This window comes from Eumetopias jubatus, unplaced genomic scaffold (genome assembly GCF_037043125.1).
Source record: "Eumetopias jubatus isolate StellerSeaLion01/CBP00866 unplaced genomic scaffold, mEumJub1_p1.0 scaffold_13, whole genome shotgun sequence".
In the NCBI taxonomy this organism is placed as follows: Eukaryota; Metazoa; Chordata; class Mammalia; order Carnivora; family Otariidae; genus Eumetopias; species Eumetopias jubatus.
The window spans coordinates 52,808,026-52,827,991 of record NW_028274819.1 but is presented as its reverse complement, the minus strand read 5'-3'; the positions used below and the strand labels follow the sequence as shown (position 1 = coordinate 52,827,991).

General features: G+C 36.9%; 1 protein-coding gene and 1 pseudogene across 1 annotated transcript; both read left to right on the top strand.

Moving 5' to 3' along the window:
- The first annotated feature begins 10,737 nt into the window (after positions 1-10,737).
- LOC114218767 (olfactory receptor 51F2) lies at positions 10,738-11,678 on the top strand. The gene is given in 2 exon segments (XM_028116031.1): positions 10,738-11,581; positions 11,584-11,678. Coding segments are annotated over 2 exon segments (939 nt in total).
- A 6,808-nt stretch (positions 11,679-18,486) lies between these two features.
- On the top strand, positions 18,487-19,411 carry LOC114218768 (olfactory receptor 51A7-like; annotated as a pseudogene).
- Positions 19,412-19,966: the final 555 nt, after the last annotated feature.

Below are 19,966 nucleotides of genomic sequence, written 5' to 3'. Positions count from 1 at the left end.
TTTTCTTTCCTTTTTGAAACTGAAATATGGCTGTTGTGAATCTCTTGTGCAGAACAACCATCTGTGACTTACATTTTATAGGGTTGTGAGGGGAGAGACAGAGAAAATGTTTGGAAAGGAAGTTTTGATGAAAGAAAACATTGTTGAGGATATTGACATGAGAATCCTGGGACACTTCCGTGTAACTATGTTGAAAGCTCATCCACATTCATAGCTTCATAGCTCCTATATCCTCTATTGTGTTGACCTTTATCTTCATTGTCGATACTCAGTCAATCATGACAGGAACTTGTCACAACTCAGAGCTACTCAATCTCTGAATTCCTGAGCATCTCACTCTAACTATACCATCTTATCTTTCTAGTTTTTTTTTTAACTCATTCCATGTTTTCTACATCATCAATTCCTTCAAACCCTATATATATATATATTTTCCAATCATTTCAGCCCTCTTTTCTTTTACAGTTCTTGTCTATGAAACCTAGTCCTCATAGTTCATCATTTCAACCATACTCATATGAATAACCTTAACAACTATCTATCCATCTCAGCTACTACTCCCAGTGTCATTGTCTCTTGCTACCCCTGTACCACTGAGCAACCTCTAGAAGCAGTAACATAAATGATCAGATTGGAGCCATTGCAAGTTCGTGGTGACTGACTTTACCTGAGCTCTCAAAACAGCCCTAACTATTTTCACATTTCTCTCCCTTTCATTGTGCTGAGACATGGTGTTAGGAAACTATAGTAACTGACCTCTGTACATTGTTCAGACTCTGTCCCCTAATTATAGTGAAAATCTTTTGTTACTTTCTTCATCTCTTCAGGAAGCAGAACTTCCCACCATGATGTTGAAGAGGAAAGCTCCTTCTATTTGACTTCAGAAAGTGTAATGCCAGATGGCTTTTTCCTGCCTCATTTCTTACTCACCTGAACAAGGTACTCTCACTGCCAGTCACTCCACCATGCAGGGTTCATTACCACATTCAAATAAGGAAATCAAATCTGAGTAAAGGGGAAATAATTAGGTCTATGCTCTGCTTCTTCAAACTTCAGGGAGAACCTTGCTGATGTCAACATTGTAGTGAAGGTCCTACACACAGCAAAAAGACAAGACAATGTATGTGCACTGATTGGATAATTGTTAGGAGTCGAATTTTGTCCCCCCCCCCCAATTCATATGTTGAAGTTCTAACACCCAGTACCTCAGAATATGATCTTATTTGGAAATAGGGTCATTAAAGATGTAGTTAGTTAAGATGTGGTCAGAGTGGAGTAGGGTGGGCCCTACTCCAATATGACTGGTGTCCATATAAAAAGGGCAAATTTGGACACAGGGACATATAGACAGAGATTGAATGCCACAAGGACATGAAGGCAGAGATCTAGATAATGTGTCTACAAGCCAAAGTTCCAGCAAACCACCAGAAGGCAGGAGAGTGACCTTGAACAGATTCACCTTCATGGTCAACACAAGAAACCAACCTGGCTGATACTTTAATCCTGGCCTTGTAAGCTCCAGAACTATGACACAATACATTTCTGTTGTTTAAGCTATTCAGTTTATGGTACTTTGTTATGGCAGCCTTAGTAACCTAATACAACAATAAATATCTTTTCATTCATTATCTTTATTTATCTATAAATAAGTGTATTCCACATGAGCCAGTGGATTATTAAATGTAATTTTAATTAAATTGTTTATGTAATTGTTAAATATTGTTTAATTCATCTATTTGTTTACATAATTAAATTGTTATCTATCTAGGCAGGGATCCTACAGTGTCTTACATATCTTAGGGGTGACCTTGTATTGTAAGGATAGATCAATACATTATTGAAGAAATGATAAAGAAAGCAGAAATGGCTCCGAGCACAGTTAATTTTCAACAGAGATCAATGCAATTCAGGGACAGAAAAATGTCATGGCGCTAAACTAATTGTATAAAAACAGAAAGAGCCTCAACTCTTACCTCAATGTGAAAAATCTTTATTGAAGTTTTAATATTAGCCTAAATTTGAAAGCTAAAAGTATAAAGATTCTAAAGGGAAAAAATAGAACAATATTTCATGAACTTGAGGAAAGCAAAGATTTCTTAGTCTACAAAAAGCATAGCTATAAAAGAAGAAAATCAAAGATTGTACTTCATTGAAGTAAGAAACATCAATTTCAAAATATAGCATTATAAATTTGAAAAGGCAAGTCAGAGATGGAGAAAACATTCACAATGCATATAACTGAAAAATAAAGTCCCACAATCAATTAATGGAAAGACAAATAACTCATTAAAATTTTAAGCAAATGATTTAAATAGGCACTTCACAAAAAGCAGTAGATGAATGGCTAATACACACATGGAAAGGTGCTCAACATTATTATTCATAAGAAAAATAAAAAATCAAATCAGAATGAGATTCCAATGCAAACTTATTAACATAACTAAAATCAAATACTTTGGTAACAGTAAGTATTGGCAAAATTGTGGGTCAATTGGAGCATTCAGACACTGAGTACAACCACATCAGGAACCTTTGGCAATTTCTAATAAAGGTGAGGATCTTTTTGGCCAAGCAACTCCATTTCTAGTTCATACCACAAGTTATTTTTTTTTATTTATGCACCAAAAATGTCAAAGAATGTTCATAGTAGCTGTATACATAATAGCTAAGATGTGAAAACAACTTAAATCTGTCAATTGGAGGTTAAACAAATTTGCTACATCTATCCAATTGAATACTACTGAGCAAAGAAGGAAAAAGAATGAAAAATGAAAAAAAAAGGTATATACAGAAACAATATTGTGGAATTTCAAGGTACCAAAAATAAAAAAAAAAAGTAGAGCCTAATGCATTAGAGTAGGGAAAAGATGACTTATAAAAAAAGGCAAGAAAGTTCAGTTTTGGTTTACAGAGGCCTAGTTGTGAATAGGTGAGATTTGTTTAATTGTTTCTACATGCTAAGTTGTATTCTAATGGTTTAAAAACTACTGAATTACTGATTGTATAGAACAACCCAATGAAATAGGTATCAACATTTTACAGGTATAGAAACCAAGACACTGTGGAGTTAAGTTTTTACAGTGTAGGCATATAGAACCAAAATTTTATCTCTAGTTTTGTTCACTATATTAAACTACCTTAAAAATGTTCAGAGACAATTATTACAGCCTAACAATTCTATATACAGCCAATCCATCAATAAAATGTAAAAGCAAAAAATAATTTTTTAAGGCAGGAACAAAGAAAATTTATCATTTTCTGCATCCTTTTTTTTTGTTTGTTTAAAGATTTTATTTATTTGAGAGAGTGAGAGAGAGATAGAGAGAGAACAGCAGAGGGAGAGGGAGAAGCAGACTCCCCATCGAGCCGGGAGCCTAATGTGGAACTTGATCCCAGGACCCTGGGATCGTGACCTGAGCAAAAAGGCAGAAGTTTAACCGACTGAGCCACCCAGGCGCCCCTGCATCCTTTTTCTTTTTCTTCTTTTTTCTGAGTAAAACCAGAGTATGTACTTCAGCAAAATAAAATACATATCCATTGCCAACCAGGTACAAGTGGAAATTATTCAGGGGTGCCATGTAAAGTAATCCCAGGAAAGCAGCACTCAAATATGCCTTAAAAAAGTGCAGAATGGGAGGGGGAGATGAACCATGGGAGACAATGGACTCTGAGAAACAAACTGAGGGTTCTAGAGGGGAGGGGCTCGGGGGATGGGTTGGCCCGGTGATGGGTATTAAGGAGGGCACGTACTGCATGGAGCACTGGGTGTTATACGCAAACAATGAATCGTGGGACACTACATCAAAAACTAATGATGTAATGTATGGTGACTAACATAACATAATAAAAAAAAGAAAAAAGTGCAGAGTGTATTAAAGCCTTGCAAAACGGAAGATGATTTGAATTTCAGAGAAACAGAAAGTTGTCCTAGAAAACCATGGTCCAGTGTGAATTAAATGGAAATTTGACATAATTATGGGCAATTGAATCAGTGGAAAAGGAAAGAATTGATTTTATGTTGATGAATATGTGTTATTGATATAAGATGCTATGCCATTCTTTTTTAGTCATACCATATATTTTAGATTCTGTGTTGAATAATGTGTATTTCATATTTCCAATCAAAATTTATTTGTTTTAAGGTTCAAACAACTGAAATGTGAATGGGTAATATTTAATCATAGCTATAAGACTGTATGTAAATTTATATATCTTATCCAGGCAAATATTATGCTGTAGGTGACTGAATTTGGTAATGGAGAAAGGAGAGAAGGAGGAGGTATGAGAGTATTTCTTGCCTGCAGCCTACATGGCAATAAATGGGATCTAAAGGTAATGATTATGCTAAGTGAAATAAGTCAGCAGAGAAAGACAATCATCATATGGTTTCACTCGTATGTGGAACATAAGGAATAGCTGATAACACCATGGGGAAGGGAGGGAAAACTGAATGGGAAGAAATCAGAGAGGGAGACAAACCATGAGAGACTCTGGACTCTGGGAAACAAACTTAGGGTGACAGAATGGAGGGGGTTAGGGGTAACTGGGTGATGGGCATTAAGGAGGGCACATGCTGTGATGAACACTGGGTGTTATATGCAGCTAATGAATTGTTGAACACTACATCAAAAACTAATGATGTACTGTACTATACGTTGGCTAATTGAACATAATAATAAAAAATAAATAAAATAAAGGTAATGGGGAAAAAGAATGTTTATGTTTATTGAAAAATATTATAGATTTTTAAATAATTAAAATTTAAGTAATTAAACATTAAAAATAATTTTAAAAGTAATTGAAAGAGAGATGGCAAACATATTATTTAGACTGGCTTCAGTCTAGTGTGATGAGCCTCCAAGGGAAGCCTAGTCCTCACACCTAGAATTATGCTGCTCATCTGATTATATTATCTCTAAACCCCAAGGGTCTCTTGACAGCCAGGCTGGGTTACATGCTGAGCTCCTTATAGAAGCCCAGGTCCAAGAGCTATCCACATGCATACATGGCTGGGCAGTGAGTGGGAAGGGCAATTCCCCCTCTGCTGGGAGCAAGGTAAGATGCTAGGAGCAGAAAGAGCAGACCAGGGAGAGGGACTATTGAGAGCTAATCTGGAGAGCCAGGAAAGGATGGAGTAGTGGGAGGCATGGAGCAGGGCAGGTACTGAGAAGCCCAGGACTGAAAATCAGAGGTAGAAGGGTACAGATAATGGGAAGAGGGGTGAAGAGTGGCAGGGACAAGCTAAATGTTGTGGAAATTAAGTGAGATATCAACAACAAGTTTGCAAACAAATATTTATTCCCAGGAGAAAAACACTCAGTTATGTCAAGGAAATGGAGTGAGTTGTGATTCTGTGTGGCCCAAATTTGACATTTATTGTAAATTTTATTGTTTCAATCAAATTTTAAATTTGACTGATTTCCATATCTCCATTTTCTAGGAAATAAGCTTTTTGAGTTATTTTACTTAGCATCAGCTCCACCTTTTTACAGGATCCTGGTAATCTGAGCTTTCTAATAGCTGTCTTCACAGAAGCCATTTATATTTAGAAAGAAGTACTTCAAATACATCTTGGTATTTGACCAACCATCACAGACAAACTGGAAATAGGCAGATCAGGGATATTTTTAAAGTTCAAGGTTTACAGATGAGGCGTCTTAAATGGGAATGGGTCACCAGGGTTTCACCTCCCATCAGTGCAGGAGGAAGGACACCTAACTTCATCTTTATTATGCTATTGGACTAGAATAATACATCCCAATGTCCACCATGTCCTTCATGACCAAAACCTCTGGACACAGAAATCTACTTAGTGTTATGTTTCCTATTCCCAACTCCCTCACCATTGATCAAACCACAGACTGTCATCAAACAAACAACAGACACATAATCTAGTTTGAAGTGCATGCAGCAGTATTCTTTGGTCTTGTCCTTCTAATGCATGTATGATGTGATGTACTTTTTATTTTGTTCACAGGCATCTTTTGCAATCAATGGCATTTAAATTTGATGCAGTGTTTTATATCAATATTTTACTTAATAGCTTTAATTTCATCCTACATAGAAGGCCTTCACTAAAAAAGTCCTAAATTCATTTTCTCTTATTTATTCTAATATTACTGTAAGGGCTTTGTTTTACCTTGAAATTCTTAGTCCAAATGCAGAAATCTGTGTAAAATAGGGATATTTTAATATTTTTATAAATTGTTAGCCAATTGACCAAACACCATTTATCACATATCAGTTCTTTTTTCTAGTGATATAAGATGCCATTGTCATCATATTCTTTATCCTCATTCACACAATTTTTTGAAATGCAATTTTTTTCTGGGGATATATATTTTTAAACTTTTGACAATATTATATTTTGTTATTATAATAACTTTATATTACATTTTGATATATCAAAGAACAAGTCCCCTCCCTTCATCATTTTCAAATTATACTGAATATATTTGCACATTTATTGTACCTAATACATTTTAGGATCCATCTGTCACTACCCATTAAAAACTCTTTTGTGTTATTGATTGATAATGCTTTAATTTATGAGAATATTCATGGGAGAATTCATGTCTTTTCTCTATGGAATATTCTTATATTTAAGAAAGAAATAAAGGACTTTTTTTTATGTTCTTCAGTAAATTTTTAGAGACCTATTCTCTCCCTGCCAAACACAGACATTGTGTTATACTGATACAGTTTATAGTTTACGGCTATTATAAATAAATACTTATTTTTATAAAATTTCCTCAGTGATTAATTCTTATGAACAGGAAAAAGTATTAATTTGTGATACTGATCTATGTGGGCAATTTGGTGAACTCTATTTTAACAATTTGCAGTCTGTTCTTTGAGATTTCTAAGGTAAAGAATCAATTAAAACCTAAATAAAGACTTTGAAAAATTTTCTTTTCAAAAGTAACACTCTACTTTCATTTACTTGTTTTTTCTCATTTACTAAGACTTTTTCATAGAATGTTGAATAGTAGTTGTGATAGTAGGTATCTTTATCTTTTAATGACTTTAATAGAAATGTTTTTAATAGGTCACCAGTAAATATGTTTGCTCCAAATTTCTAGAAGATGTCTTTCATTCAGGAACTCATTTCCTTCCTAAATATTAAGAATTTTATCTTGAATTGCCATTGAATTTTCTGATTTTTTCTCATTCCTTGACCAGGTTTTTTCTCCATTAATCTTTTTGTATAGCCATACCATTAATAGATTTCTTAAGCTGAATAAATCTTTCATTCATAAGACAAAGTCCACTGTTTCAAAGTGCATATTCTTTAAAAGCACAGTTACATCTGACTTGCTAAAAAGTTATTTATAATGTTTGCATGTGTCATTCTAAGTAATTAGATAACTAGCTTTCCATTTGTTTATATGCTCGAGAATAAGGCTTTTCAACCTCAGCCCTGTTCACATCCTGGGTTGGATAGTTCTTTGTTGTCTTGTGTATTTTAGGATGTAAGCATCCCTGGCATAAACCCACTAGATGCCAGTGGCACTCCCTCCCCAGTTGTGACAACCAAAACTGTCTCCAGGCATTGAAAAATGATCCTTGCTGGGGAAGCAAAATTCCCTCTTTTCCACTCTACTAGAATTTGTGAAAGAGAGAAATACTCTACTTTTTTTTTTCTTTAAATTTGGGTGTGGGAGTTTTTCCCGTCATTGACATTTCCACTGCTGCTTTTGATTTCTTGAATGAGTTTGGTGATTGATGTTTTTCTATAAAGTTGTCCATTTTGTATCTGTTGCCAAATATATTGTTATACTTATGCATACTATATCATTATATTTAAAGTTTTGTTTCTCAATACTTTGTTTTCTTTTTCATTTCTCATGCAGTTAATCACACTTTTTCTAAAAATTTCTTGACCACTCTTGAAAAAAGTTCACTTATTTTCTCTTTAAGTAATCAACTTTGGTTTTATTGTTAACTCATTCGTTTGTGCTCTTAACCTTTGTTTACTGCTTCTTCTCACATTTATTTAAATATTTTCCTAGCATCTTATATTGAAAAAAAATAATTTATATCCTTGTTTTCCTAATAAATGTATATTCTTCAGACTACACATGCACTCCAGTGTCTTGCTGTACAGATTTTCATATGTGGTTTTCCCATTTTTATTCAGTTTAAAGAATTTTCTCATTTTTATTTTTCTGGCATAGAGAAGATGCTTAATAAATGGATGTTGTTATTGCTTTGGAGACCTTGACATCTTATATTTATAATACATTATTATTTGTAGGTTAATTAATAGACTAGGTTATACAGTTTGAAGATCTGAAAGAGATTATTTTGTGCTTAAATAAAGAAGAGGTGGAAGAAGAAAGTCATTAAAGTTTAAGTACGAGGGACTCGGTGATTGATTGGGAAAGATATGTGTACAGGACAATTCCCAGAGTTCTGACAGAGAATTGGTTAATTTTTACGAAAATTATAAGCTTTATTCAGAATATATAGGAGTAAGAAAAATTGTAGGGCAAAATGATCAATTTGGTTTTTGAAATATTGAATTTGATTTACTCATGAGAAATATGTATGGCAACGTTCAGAAGGAAGTTCTAATCTTTAAGAACCTGGAAACCACAGCTGCCTTCAGATATCTATTTGAAATTTTTCATTAAATAGGTGCAAGATGAAACTGTAAAAATGGGTGAGATAATTATTTAAATGAATTGAGAATGGACAAAGGGCAGGTGCCTGAAGGATTCCAAAGTTAAGGTTCTTTGGGTGCGGGGTGGGAAGCCAGAGAGAGAAATTGCTGAGTGGTGGGAGACAAGTAATAGAGACTAGTGCCAATACATGAGGAGAGAGAATTTCCAGAAAGAAAGTATCCTCAGCATAATATGTAAGTGTTGGATAAATGAGAGGACCACAAAAATGAGTCAACCGAATCTGGCAATTCTATTTTGCTATTATTTTCCATAGTGGGTGTAGCCTCAACACCTGATTCTTTGGCCCTTTGCACACAGAGACTATCAATGATAAAATTCCTTTCCCTGGAAGCCTAAAAAGCTTCATGTTTACATAATTCATAGGGAATTAACACCTGAAACTGAAGACTCTACTCCAGAGATGCCACATTGACCAAAATGTGTCTCTGGAAGGCACAAATCTGAAAAATGTTTGTCAGGGACATTTTGTCAGACTGGTTTAGAGATTCCTCCTATGATTCCTCAGCTTTATTGAATGAAGGTGTTGGAGTCCCATATGCGGGGTTCCGACTGCAGCTTTTCTGAGTATTTGGGAAAATTACTTAATCACTTTAAACATCAGTTTCCTCATAAAAATATTAGGGAAAACAACTTTTTGTATTTTGTTGGATGATTGTGATGATTCCATGAGATTATGGGTATGAAGATGGTTGCATCTGGCACATGGTATGTGTTCAAGAAATGATGGCTGTTGTAGTTCTTTGTGGATTCAGGAGCAGCCTATGCTATGTATCAAAATGTAATGCTTACTGCACTACGTTAAAATAATGGCAATGTTTGCATTTCTAGCTTTCTTTCTTCCTTCCTTTCCTCCCTTCCTCCCTCCCTCTCCTCACTGTCTCTCAATTTCTCCCTCCCTCCCTCCGTCCCTTCCTTCCTTCCTTTCTTTCTTTCTTTCTTTCTTTCTTTTTCTCTCTTTCTTTTTTTCTTTCTTTCTTTCTTTCTTTCTTTCTTTCTTTCTTTCTTTCTTTCTTTCTTTCTTTCTTTCTTTCTTTCTTTCTTTCTTTCTTTCTTTCTTTCTTTCTTTCTCTTTCTCTCTCTCTCTCCCTCCCTCCCTCTTTCTTTCTTTCTTTCTTTCTTTCTTTCTTTCTTTCTTTCTTTCTTTCTTTCTTTCTTTCTTTCTTTCTTTTCTTCCTCCCTTCCTCCCTTCCTCCCTCCCTCCCTCTCTCACTCCCTCCCTCCCTCTCTTTCTCTCTTTCTTTCTTCCTCCACCTTTGTGTTATATATGGTTTCTCTCAACAATTACGTAGTGCTATATAAAGATAAACTTGGGCGATTAATTTTTGAGTCTTAGTTTCCTCATATGCAAAATATACTGCTATCTACCTCCTAGAGTTAGTGTATGGATGAAATTACATAATGCATATGAAATATCAATAACAGAGAACTTTCAACAAATGGGAGTTATAATTATTTTTGTTAGGGTAGTTCTTTGGACCACCTTGAATTCACATATGTAAACATATGTGTCTTGGGGATGTCTTTGGCATTCTTTGGAATATTTCCCTGGAAAAACTAATAATATCCACATTTCAAATGTGACTTGATTTTTTCAGTGCTTTATTTCAGGATTAGTAATTTATTTTCAAAAAATACTGAAAATCATTATATTATTATGTTGTACACCTGAAACTAATATAACACTGTATGTTAAATTATACTTCAGTAAAAAAAATACTCTAGACCAATTTTCTCAAATTGTTTAAATATTTTACTGGGAACTTTTATAGGCAGGGGTGACTTAATTGTGATGTTGTTGTCACCAAAGGGAATACAGACTTAAGAAAATTTGATGTGGCATAATTCAGAGAATCTTCTCTTTTTAATAAATGAGGAGAAGCATGGAGGGAAGCATCCAGTACTAGAAAGCTCAGAAAAAACTAAAATTCTTAGAAAATCAGCAGTAGTAATTCAGTGAATGTGAGAGTGCCAGAAAGATGTTCTAAGTGATAGCTACATATTTATTATGCGTTCAATTATTCAAATATCCCTGTCTTCTCAGCCCCTCATTATGCTGGCCCTCAAGAATACCAATGCTCAACCTCTGACCTTCATCCTGACGGGTATCCCGGGCCTGAGAGCAGCCCAGGTTTGGATCTCCATCCCTTTTTGTCTCCTGTATGTCATTGCCCTCTCTGGGAACAGCATGATCCTATTTGTGGTCCTCTGTGAGCCGAACCTCCATGAACCCATGTGTTATTTCCTCTCTATGCTTTCAGCCACAGACCTGAGCTTATCCCTATGCACACTTTTCACTACCCTTGATGTCTTCTGGTTTGAAGCCTGAGAAATCGCCTTAAATGCCTGCATTGCCCAGATGTTCTTTCTCCATGGATTTACTTCCATGGAGTCTGGGGTCCTGCTGGCCGTGGCCTTTGATCATTTTATAGCCATCTGTGATGCATTGAGATACACCACCATTCTCACCAATGCCAGGATTGCCCGGATTGGAACGAGCATCTTGATAAGAAACGTTGCTGTCATGTTACCAGTGGTGCTCTTTGTTAAGAGGCTGTTCTTCTGCAGTGCTGTGGTCCTTTCCCATTCTTATTGCTACCATGTTGATCTCGTTCGACTCTCATGCACAGACAACAGAATCAACAACATCTTCGGTCTGTTTGCAATTTTCTCCACAACTGGGTTTGATTGCCCTTGCATCTTGCTCTCCTATGTACTGATCATCCAATCTGTTATCATCATTGCCTCCTCAGAGGGGCGGCAAAAAGCTTTCAATACCTGCATATCCCACATTAGTGCTGTTGCCATCTTCTACATCCCCCTCATCAGCTTGTCGTTTGTCCATCGCTATGGCCATTCAGCACCTCCATTTGTCCATACCATCATGGCCAATGTCTTCTCATCCCTCCTGTGCTCAACCCTATCATCTACAGTGTGAAGACTAAGTAGATTCGAAAGGCTATTATCAAGGTCTTAATTCAGAAGCAGCAATAAATCTAATCACTAGTTCCTAGTTAACTCAGAGTAGAGAGAAAGCCATTTATGAATGAATGCTTTGGTAGAATGGGGTAATTGCCCCAAAGGGCCTAGATATTCTTCCAACAATCTTAAACTAAGTACCTTACAGTTTGTGTGATATTTGCTTGGTTTCCTTGTCTGTGAGTTCATATTAATATCACTTAAATTATGTTTTGTTTTCAAGGTAAAGTGAGATAACGTATGTAAACAACTATTCGTATTTGCAAGTAGTATGAGACCTGAATAAAGTATTCATTCAGATTGCATACAATTCAAAAAGTCCAGATTTAATGTAGGAAACTTTGTTAATAAACCTGTTGTTCTTTTCTGAATGATATCCAAAAGGCACTTTAATTAATTTTTCTCTTCTTAAAATTCTTGGTTAACTCTAAAAATAGTCATTCTATAGAGTGTATCTTATAAGCATATCAATGTAATTCAACATTGGATCATATATAGGTAGTTATGTTGCCCTTTCTTATATCTGATATACATACAAAATGCCATATCAAATGCTCAGGATCAGTTCTTGCTGCTGTTAGCTGAACTTTAAAAGTTGGTAATAGCATTACTAACAATCCAGGAATGAAGATTATACAATTTCTCCAAAATTAACCTTAATAAAAGGGAATTCATACTTTTGGCTCATGTTTTATCTCTATCTCTGCCATTATTACTCCATCTGTGGGCCCACTGGATCAGCAGTAGTGTAGCCAAAGCTTGCTGATATTTACATGTAGTTTCTTTCTATCTGATTATTGAGTTTCTCCTCTGAGGTGGGTACTGTTTGATGGGTATTAGCACGAGATACAAAGATTTTCACCCTCTGTGTCCACTTCAGTATGTATTTCACATACATCTTCTATAGACTTCCTTATCTCTCTTCTTTCAAGTTTGCTAGTTCCATTCACTGACCAACTATCCAAGCCTTTCAACAAAGTACAGAAGTCCATGTATATCCACATACCTTAGACAACCTCTCTTTCTAAGTTAACAACCAAGAGCATTGTCCATTATGGGAATTTTCCTTCAGCACTCTCTCTCTTTTTTTTAATGGCCACCCATGTGTGAGGCTGTTGTGCCACTGTATTCTACTTCTGGTTAGTACCAACTTGCCCACCAGTCCATCCATAAACCAAGCCTGAAGTTTTCCTTCTCTTCCAGTAACTTAGCAGAACCTTCAGTGAGGCCATGAATGTGAATTAATGGAGAGGCATCTATAATACAGTGATAAGTGTCATGGAATTCTGGGACAACTATTCACAAAATTTATTTGTGCTTACTTTGACTTTGTACTTTGTCTTTCCTACTGTAATGGTTGCAACTTCACAGATGTGGTAACATGAAAGTTTTTCCAGCTCCTAAGTGTAATATAACCAATTATATACTTAGGGCTCTGGGGAATAACCACAGGTATGAAAATCATTGTGTTCACTGTGAGATAAAATTTGTTAATAATTCCATTAATCATCCTGCCCCAATAATCTCATACTTTAATCAAAAAAGAGCATGATGACATGTTTCATTGCCTATTATCAGTGAGAAATGATATCCCATGTCTAATAATCCTCGAGGAATTTGGGTATTTTCCTTTCCTCAAGGAACAAGTACATATGTAAATGGACAGATTTACTTTTTTAAGTAAATTTTGAGCCTGTGAAGTTACTAAGGTGTCTATTGGTGAAGCTTGCAAAACAATCTGCCCTCTGGGAATGCCAAGAAAGGTGCCAAGTCTCTGAGCTCTGTGTGCCAGACAAGCTTATGACTGCTGGGCACTGCTGGAACTGGGATATGGAGAGAGTGCCCTTTATAGGACTATAATACATTTCCATGTGAGGCTCAGGCAGGGGTAGCTCCAGGCTGCCCTTTTGAGAGGAGGGTTGGGTGGCTAGATGGCTAGCCCTGTGCTGCCCTGATTTATATACACATACCCAGGGCTAAGGAAAAGAGGTAGGAGATGTTCCCTCAGCTAGAGTGCTGCTACATACTCTCTGGGCCTTTGGTTATGTCCCTGTTGTCCCAGTGAGGAATGGAAAACAAGCTCAGTGGCTAATACTGGAGGAAGCTGTGCACTGCTGGAACTGAGTACTGAAGAAACCACACAGTGCCAAACAATGGAAAAATAGCGTGTTCTGTGGGAGTCCGGCCAACAAAGCACACAGAAACCAGGAAGAGAAAACTCTTCCCTCCTGTGTTCCTCCACTGCCTTCCACTGACAAGTCTTAACATTGTATCAGTTGACAAAATAAAAGTATTTACAGAGTCCAACACCATAATCATAGAACAGACAAAAAGGAATTTGGAGCTGAGAGATGGTAAATAAATAATGAGTCAGTCACCTTTATGGGTGACTATGGACTATTCCTGCAGACCCAACTCTGAAGCCTTATCAAATACATTTCATGAGAGTCCATCCAGAAAAATGAGGGATACATTTATCCATTGGATCTCATTTATCATTGGTCAGTGTTTATCCTATGAGTTGTTAATTCCCCCATTCTTTCTCACATGTATGAATACCAAGTGAATACCTGAGAATGGGTCTTGCCTCAGTGTCAGCCCTGGGGCAAGAAGCAAGAGGAGCACAATGCAGGCCTAAGGCAAGAGGTTATCATGTTCTCCCTGTGTGAAGCCAGCCAATGAGTGATGGGTCTGGTTGTTGCAACAACGACTGGACAATAAAGCCAAAAGAAACTGATTCACGACATAAACTCAAACCTGATGTTTTCACCAAGAGAGGTTGTAGGTTGACAGAAGGCTGGTTGCCTCCAAGTGAGGTTTGAGCCATCTTTCCGGTTGAACTGAAAAGCCACCCTTGTTCTTTTCTGGTGCAAGCTCTACTTCCCCATTTAATTCCATAAATCAATTAGGGTGGCATACTTATCAACTTCTTTTTCTTTACCTTTTTTTTTTTTAACCTCAGAGAAGAGAAGTGGTTCAGAAAAAGGTTTCCATGGGCCAAGTGGTTTAGAAAGGGTGGAGGTAGCTCCAGGACAATGGGGAAAGTCATACAAGCATATAAAGCACATAGAAGTGGTCTCAGAGAGGGCCATGAGAGCAACTCCTTTTATAAGGAATATTTGTCATTGTGAAATTCATAGATTTTTACATTAAAATTATAATACTAACAATAAATAAAAAAAGAGGAATAAAGGAAGGGAAGAAATGAAGGAGGAAGGGCTGGGGCAGCAATTTGAATTGGAGAAAGAAAAACAGGGGGAGGATAATACATTTTGTTTAATCTTTTACCTAAATTTTCTTAGGTAAATTTGCCTTTTATCTAAATTTAGCCCTCCTAGGGGCAGAGTTCTCACTGCCTTGCTCCCTGAAAAAAAACAAAACAAAAAACAAAACAAAACACCAGTATTTTTTTCTAGATCCAGCTGCTTTTCCTCCTGGTGACCTTAATGCCATTTCTGGATCTAGAGATCAAGGAATGTTCAACTCAGAATAATGCAGATATATGTCAAGGAATTCTGGGAGGATGTAGCATAGACATAATTGAGCCATATATTTCCATTACGATCCCAGACAGATGCTGGATTAAGTACACCAAGTTTAAGAATTTTTATTACTTTATTTAATGCTCTGACTATAATACATACATATATATACATACATATATATATATTAGAATGTGGAAAATCAATTTTCACTATCAAATTACAAGCCTCTTTTCTCTAATTTTCTGCCTGACTTATGCTGATGACTGTAGCTCATCATTATATTAATCTGAAGACCAAATGATCATTGTAGGCTTATGTAAATCAGTTCATTTATCTGTTGTTACTTTGTTTCAGGCTAAAGATGTTTAACTAGATCTTCTTTTCTATTCTGTCTCTGAAAATCATATGTCCTCCTAAGTGTACCACCAGAATTATACTTTTTATTTATTTCCAATTTTCAAAGTTGAGGGCTGAATGAAAATTGATACTTCTGACTTCGAGGTTCTAAGATATCAGAATGTTTGTGATTCTGGGCTTTCCTTTCTATTTTATGAGATTAAATGCCTTCACTGGCCAATAAATGTGAAGGGACTGGATATAAGACAATGAAGAAAGGAGGAGTCAATGATAAGTTTGAAAGCTGTGACCTACCTAAATCCACTCACATTTAGAAGAGTAGTTGTTGTGATGACCAAACAGAACATATCTGTGGGCAGAATTCCATGTAAGGTCTGTGACAGTCTTAGATTGAGTCTATTAAGGCATACACTTTTGTAGCAATAGCTGGATATAGGCCACCTTATCAATGTCTGAGACAGTCTCTCCTCAAAGCCTGTACCTGATGTGGGAACAGAATCTCAAGAGTTAATTAAATCCGTGACTGTGAGTCAGAGCCTGCTTTCTGCATTTCTTAGGAGAGCCTGCTATTGACAGACGATGATGAAGATAGAGAGTCATTGTTCCCAGGGGATTAAGTGCCTGTTAATTCTAGGAGGATGTGCTTATGCTAGGAAAGAGTATGAGGGTCTATATAAGAATATGGATTCCCACCATGGTGCTGAAGCAGAGAAGTTACAGAACCTGAAGAATCTGAAACCTTTTCACCCTTGCTAGGGATAAGGAACCCAGGAGCCTGGTAGGTGTCCTAGAGACTCAAATTCAATTTCCCTAAGATTATTTTATGTTTCCTAATGAAAACTCTGAAATTTATAAAGATTAACCTATGCCTTTGAGAAAGCTAGAGGTAAAAATGCTTCATGGGTTGTCTAGCCTAAGGGATCAAACCGCATTTGGGACAACACTTGAGAGCTGAAAAGTTTAGGGAACATATGTGGGATGGGGTACATCTTTGTATTTACATGATGAACACAGTTGAAAAGACAATGTTATCAATAGTAAGTCATTTCTTTGGTACCTGAATTAGGTTGGTAGCTTGTCAAAAAGACCTCAGACATGGAATCTTGGAAGTGACCATTTTGAGGAGACTTTTGAACAAGAATGGATAAAAAGTGTATTATCACTTTTCTCCCTCTGAATCCCACTCCCCTGACAAGGGCAGAGTGTCAGCTGCACTACTGGGGGTTTTTCTGGCTTAGAGCTATTAAAAGGAGAGCTACCCGAGGTGTGAGTAAGTAATGCTGGCACCAAGAACATGAGCAGGATCAAGCCCAAATACCAGAGATAAGAATCTGAATTAGTCACCAATCTAAAGGGTAGACATTGGACAGCCAAGAGCAATGGCAAAAGAATCCAAGAACAGAGAAAGAAGGGCAAGAACTATGGCCATTCTGAGCTGGGCCAGTAGCAATTGCATGGAAACAATGTGAGTATTTCAAGCACCTTACAAATGGCAGCTGTGCTATGTGCTTCACGTCAAGGAAATACTCACCACATATGAGAGGCTGAGACAAAATGGGTGCTCAGTACTGAAATATGTTCTCCTCATCTAGCCTCATCACTTCTCCATATGACACACCCCACATACCACAAACTTATAGTTCCTATCTTCAGTCAAGTTGAGGCAAAGATCCTTCAAAATTTTGGCAGCAGAGAGAAGAGCTAGTAACTGTTCTCCCCTTCTTCCTGCTTTCTAGTTCCACCCTTCACCCTGTAATTTCTTCCATCTGGATGCAACTCCCTCTTTCTCTACCCTTGACAAGAAACACTCCTTAACTCCCCACAAAAAGACCAATGCTTGCACTTGGCCATTCCCTTCTCACCACTTATTCTGGTCTACTAGCAAGCAGCTCGCCCCTTGGGGGATGATAGCTGGTATCAGAGGTGTCCTTCCTCTGCTCCCTGCTGTGTTCACTCAGACTGCCTCAGGCTACAGTAATGTGCTGGTGAATAGTGTTTGGTCCCGGAAATCTCTCGGTGGTTTATGGTTCTGGGAGTGGTGTTGTGTAAGACAATTAGGAGGGGGAAGAATTAAAAGAATATAGAAAAGTACAGAGCATTGCCCTGTGTTTTTGCAATTCTTTTGGGAAAATTTAAAACATCTGTGTATTTGCTTCACGTGTTATTGGCTTTTTAAAAATGAAAAATAAAACATTACTCTTAAATTTGGAGTTCCCTTTGACCCATACTCCACTCCTAGCATACTCATTCTACTGTGATTGTTCGTGTCTGTGTGCTTGTGCTTGGATGGATAATTTTCTAGTACAGGGGTCAAGAAGCTTTTTCTGTAAATGGCCAGAAAGTAAATCTTTAGACTTTTCAGGCCACATATTTGTCTCTGTCATATATGCTTTTTCTTCTCCTTTTTAAGAACACTCTTTAAAAATATTTTTAAAACTCTCAGGGTTGTACAAAAACAAGGCATGGGTTGAATTTGGCTCTGCACATTAGTTTGCCAAACTCTGTGGTAGATCCATTTTATATTTTCACACATAATGTAGCATGAACAATAATATAAGAGGCCTCCTTTAACTCCTACTACTATAGCACCGTGATTTGTATGAGTATATGACCAATGACCACATTCAGGGTGTTATAGTTTTTCCTGATTGCAATGTACTGAACTTAGCTTACTTGATGCATAAATCTCAAAAAGTGTAGTTTTAATAAAAAAGTTTATCAAACACCTTGTTGCTTCCAAGCTTTTGAGTTGTTTAGGAGTATGTCAGGGAACGAAGATAGACTTGAAGAGTATAAAGTCTTGAATATCATCAAGAACTTGCTTAAATCTCTGCATTTTTCTTCATATAGAAGAAGTTATATTACATTATTGCTTGATACCTAAGGATGAGCTATATTTAATTTATTTTATATTTAATTTATTTGTTTGTTGTTAATGTTATTTATCTAACAGGAGGATATAAATGAGAGACCTATTTGTGATGTTTGCTTTCAGTACCTCAGAATTTGAAATCTCCACCTTCCTGTTAATGGGGATCCCAGGGCTTGAGCATGTGCACATTTGGATCTCTATCCCCATCTGCTTCATGTACCTCCTGGCCATCCTGGACAACTGCACCATCCTATTTTTCATCAGGACAGAGCCTTCCCTGCATGAGCCCATGTACTATTTCCTCTCCATGCTGGCTCTGTCTGACCTGGCCTTGTCTTTCTCTTCTCTTCCGTCCATGCTGAGGATCTTCTTATTTAATGCCATGGAGATTTCTGCTGATGCATGTATTGCCCAGGAATTTTTCATCCACAGGTTCACAGACATGGAATCCTCGGTGCTTCTGATCATGTCCTTTGATCGCTTTCTAGCCATTTGCACCCCCCTGAGGTATAGCCTCCATTCTTACCAGCTCCAGAGTTTTGCATATCGGACTGACATTTGCTATCAAAAGCATTCTACTAGTTCTTCCTCTTCCTTTCACTTTAAAGGAACTCAGGTACTGTAATAAATGCCTGTTCTCACACTCCTACTGCCTCCACCAGGATGTCATGGAACTGGCCTGCTCTGACAATAGGGTTAACTCTTACTATGGTCTGTTTGTCGCACTCTGCATGATGTCAGACAGTGTGTTCATTGCGGTTTCCTATGTCTTCATCCTGAAGACTCTATTGGGTATTGCATCCCATGGGGAGAGACTTAAAGCTCTTAATACCTGCGTGTCCCATAATTGTGCTGTGCTCATCTTCTATGTGCCCATCATCACCTTGGCTACCATGCATTGCTTTGCCAAGCATAAATCCCCTTTGGCTATGATTCTGATAGCTGATGCATTCTTGTTGGTACCACCTTTGATGAATCCCATTGTGTATTATGTAAAAACTCGGCAGATTAGAATAAAAGTCCTGGAAAACTGAGTCTAAAGTCTAAATGATGGGGCAGAGGTGGAAGTTCCATTTTCTCTACAATAAATTGTCATAGGAGGAGGGCAATATTTCTTTCAAAGAGGAGATATTTCCCTTTACTTCCTAGTCCTTAAGTTACATTAATTAATTAGTCAATCAATCAATTAATCCCTAAAGGGGATCTAATATACCACAGCATATCTGCTTTTAAGGAAGAGGAGGCCTGCATTTCAGAGAGTAAGTAGGAATCCTTTTGTTATTGTTTGGAGAATTGATGGCCTCTATCTTCAGGTATGAATGAAGAACAAGAATCCAAAGAAGCTTCTGAGGAAGAACGATGATAAGCGGCCCTAAACTGTGACTGGTAGAGCTCTACAAGATTCTGGAGCCATTTAACATCTTTGTATTTGCTTTCCTTATTTGATTCTTTTTTGTGATTTACATTAAGCCCTTAATGTGTCTAAGTTGGTTTAAATATGTTCTTTTCCTTGTTACTCAGAGTGTGGTACAGTGCTCAACAGCATAAGCATCACCTGGAAAGTAACTAGAATTGCAGAATCTCATGCC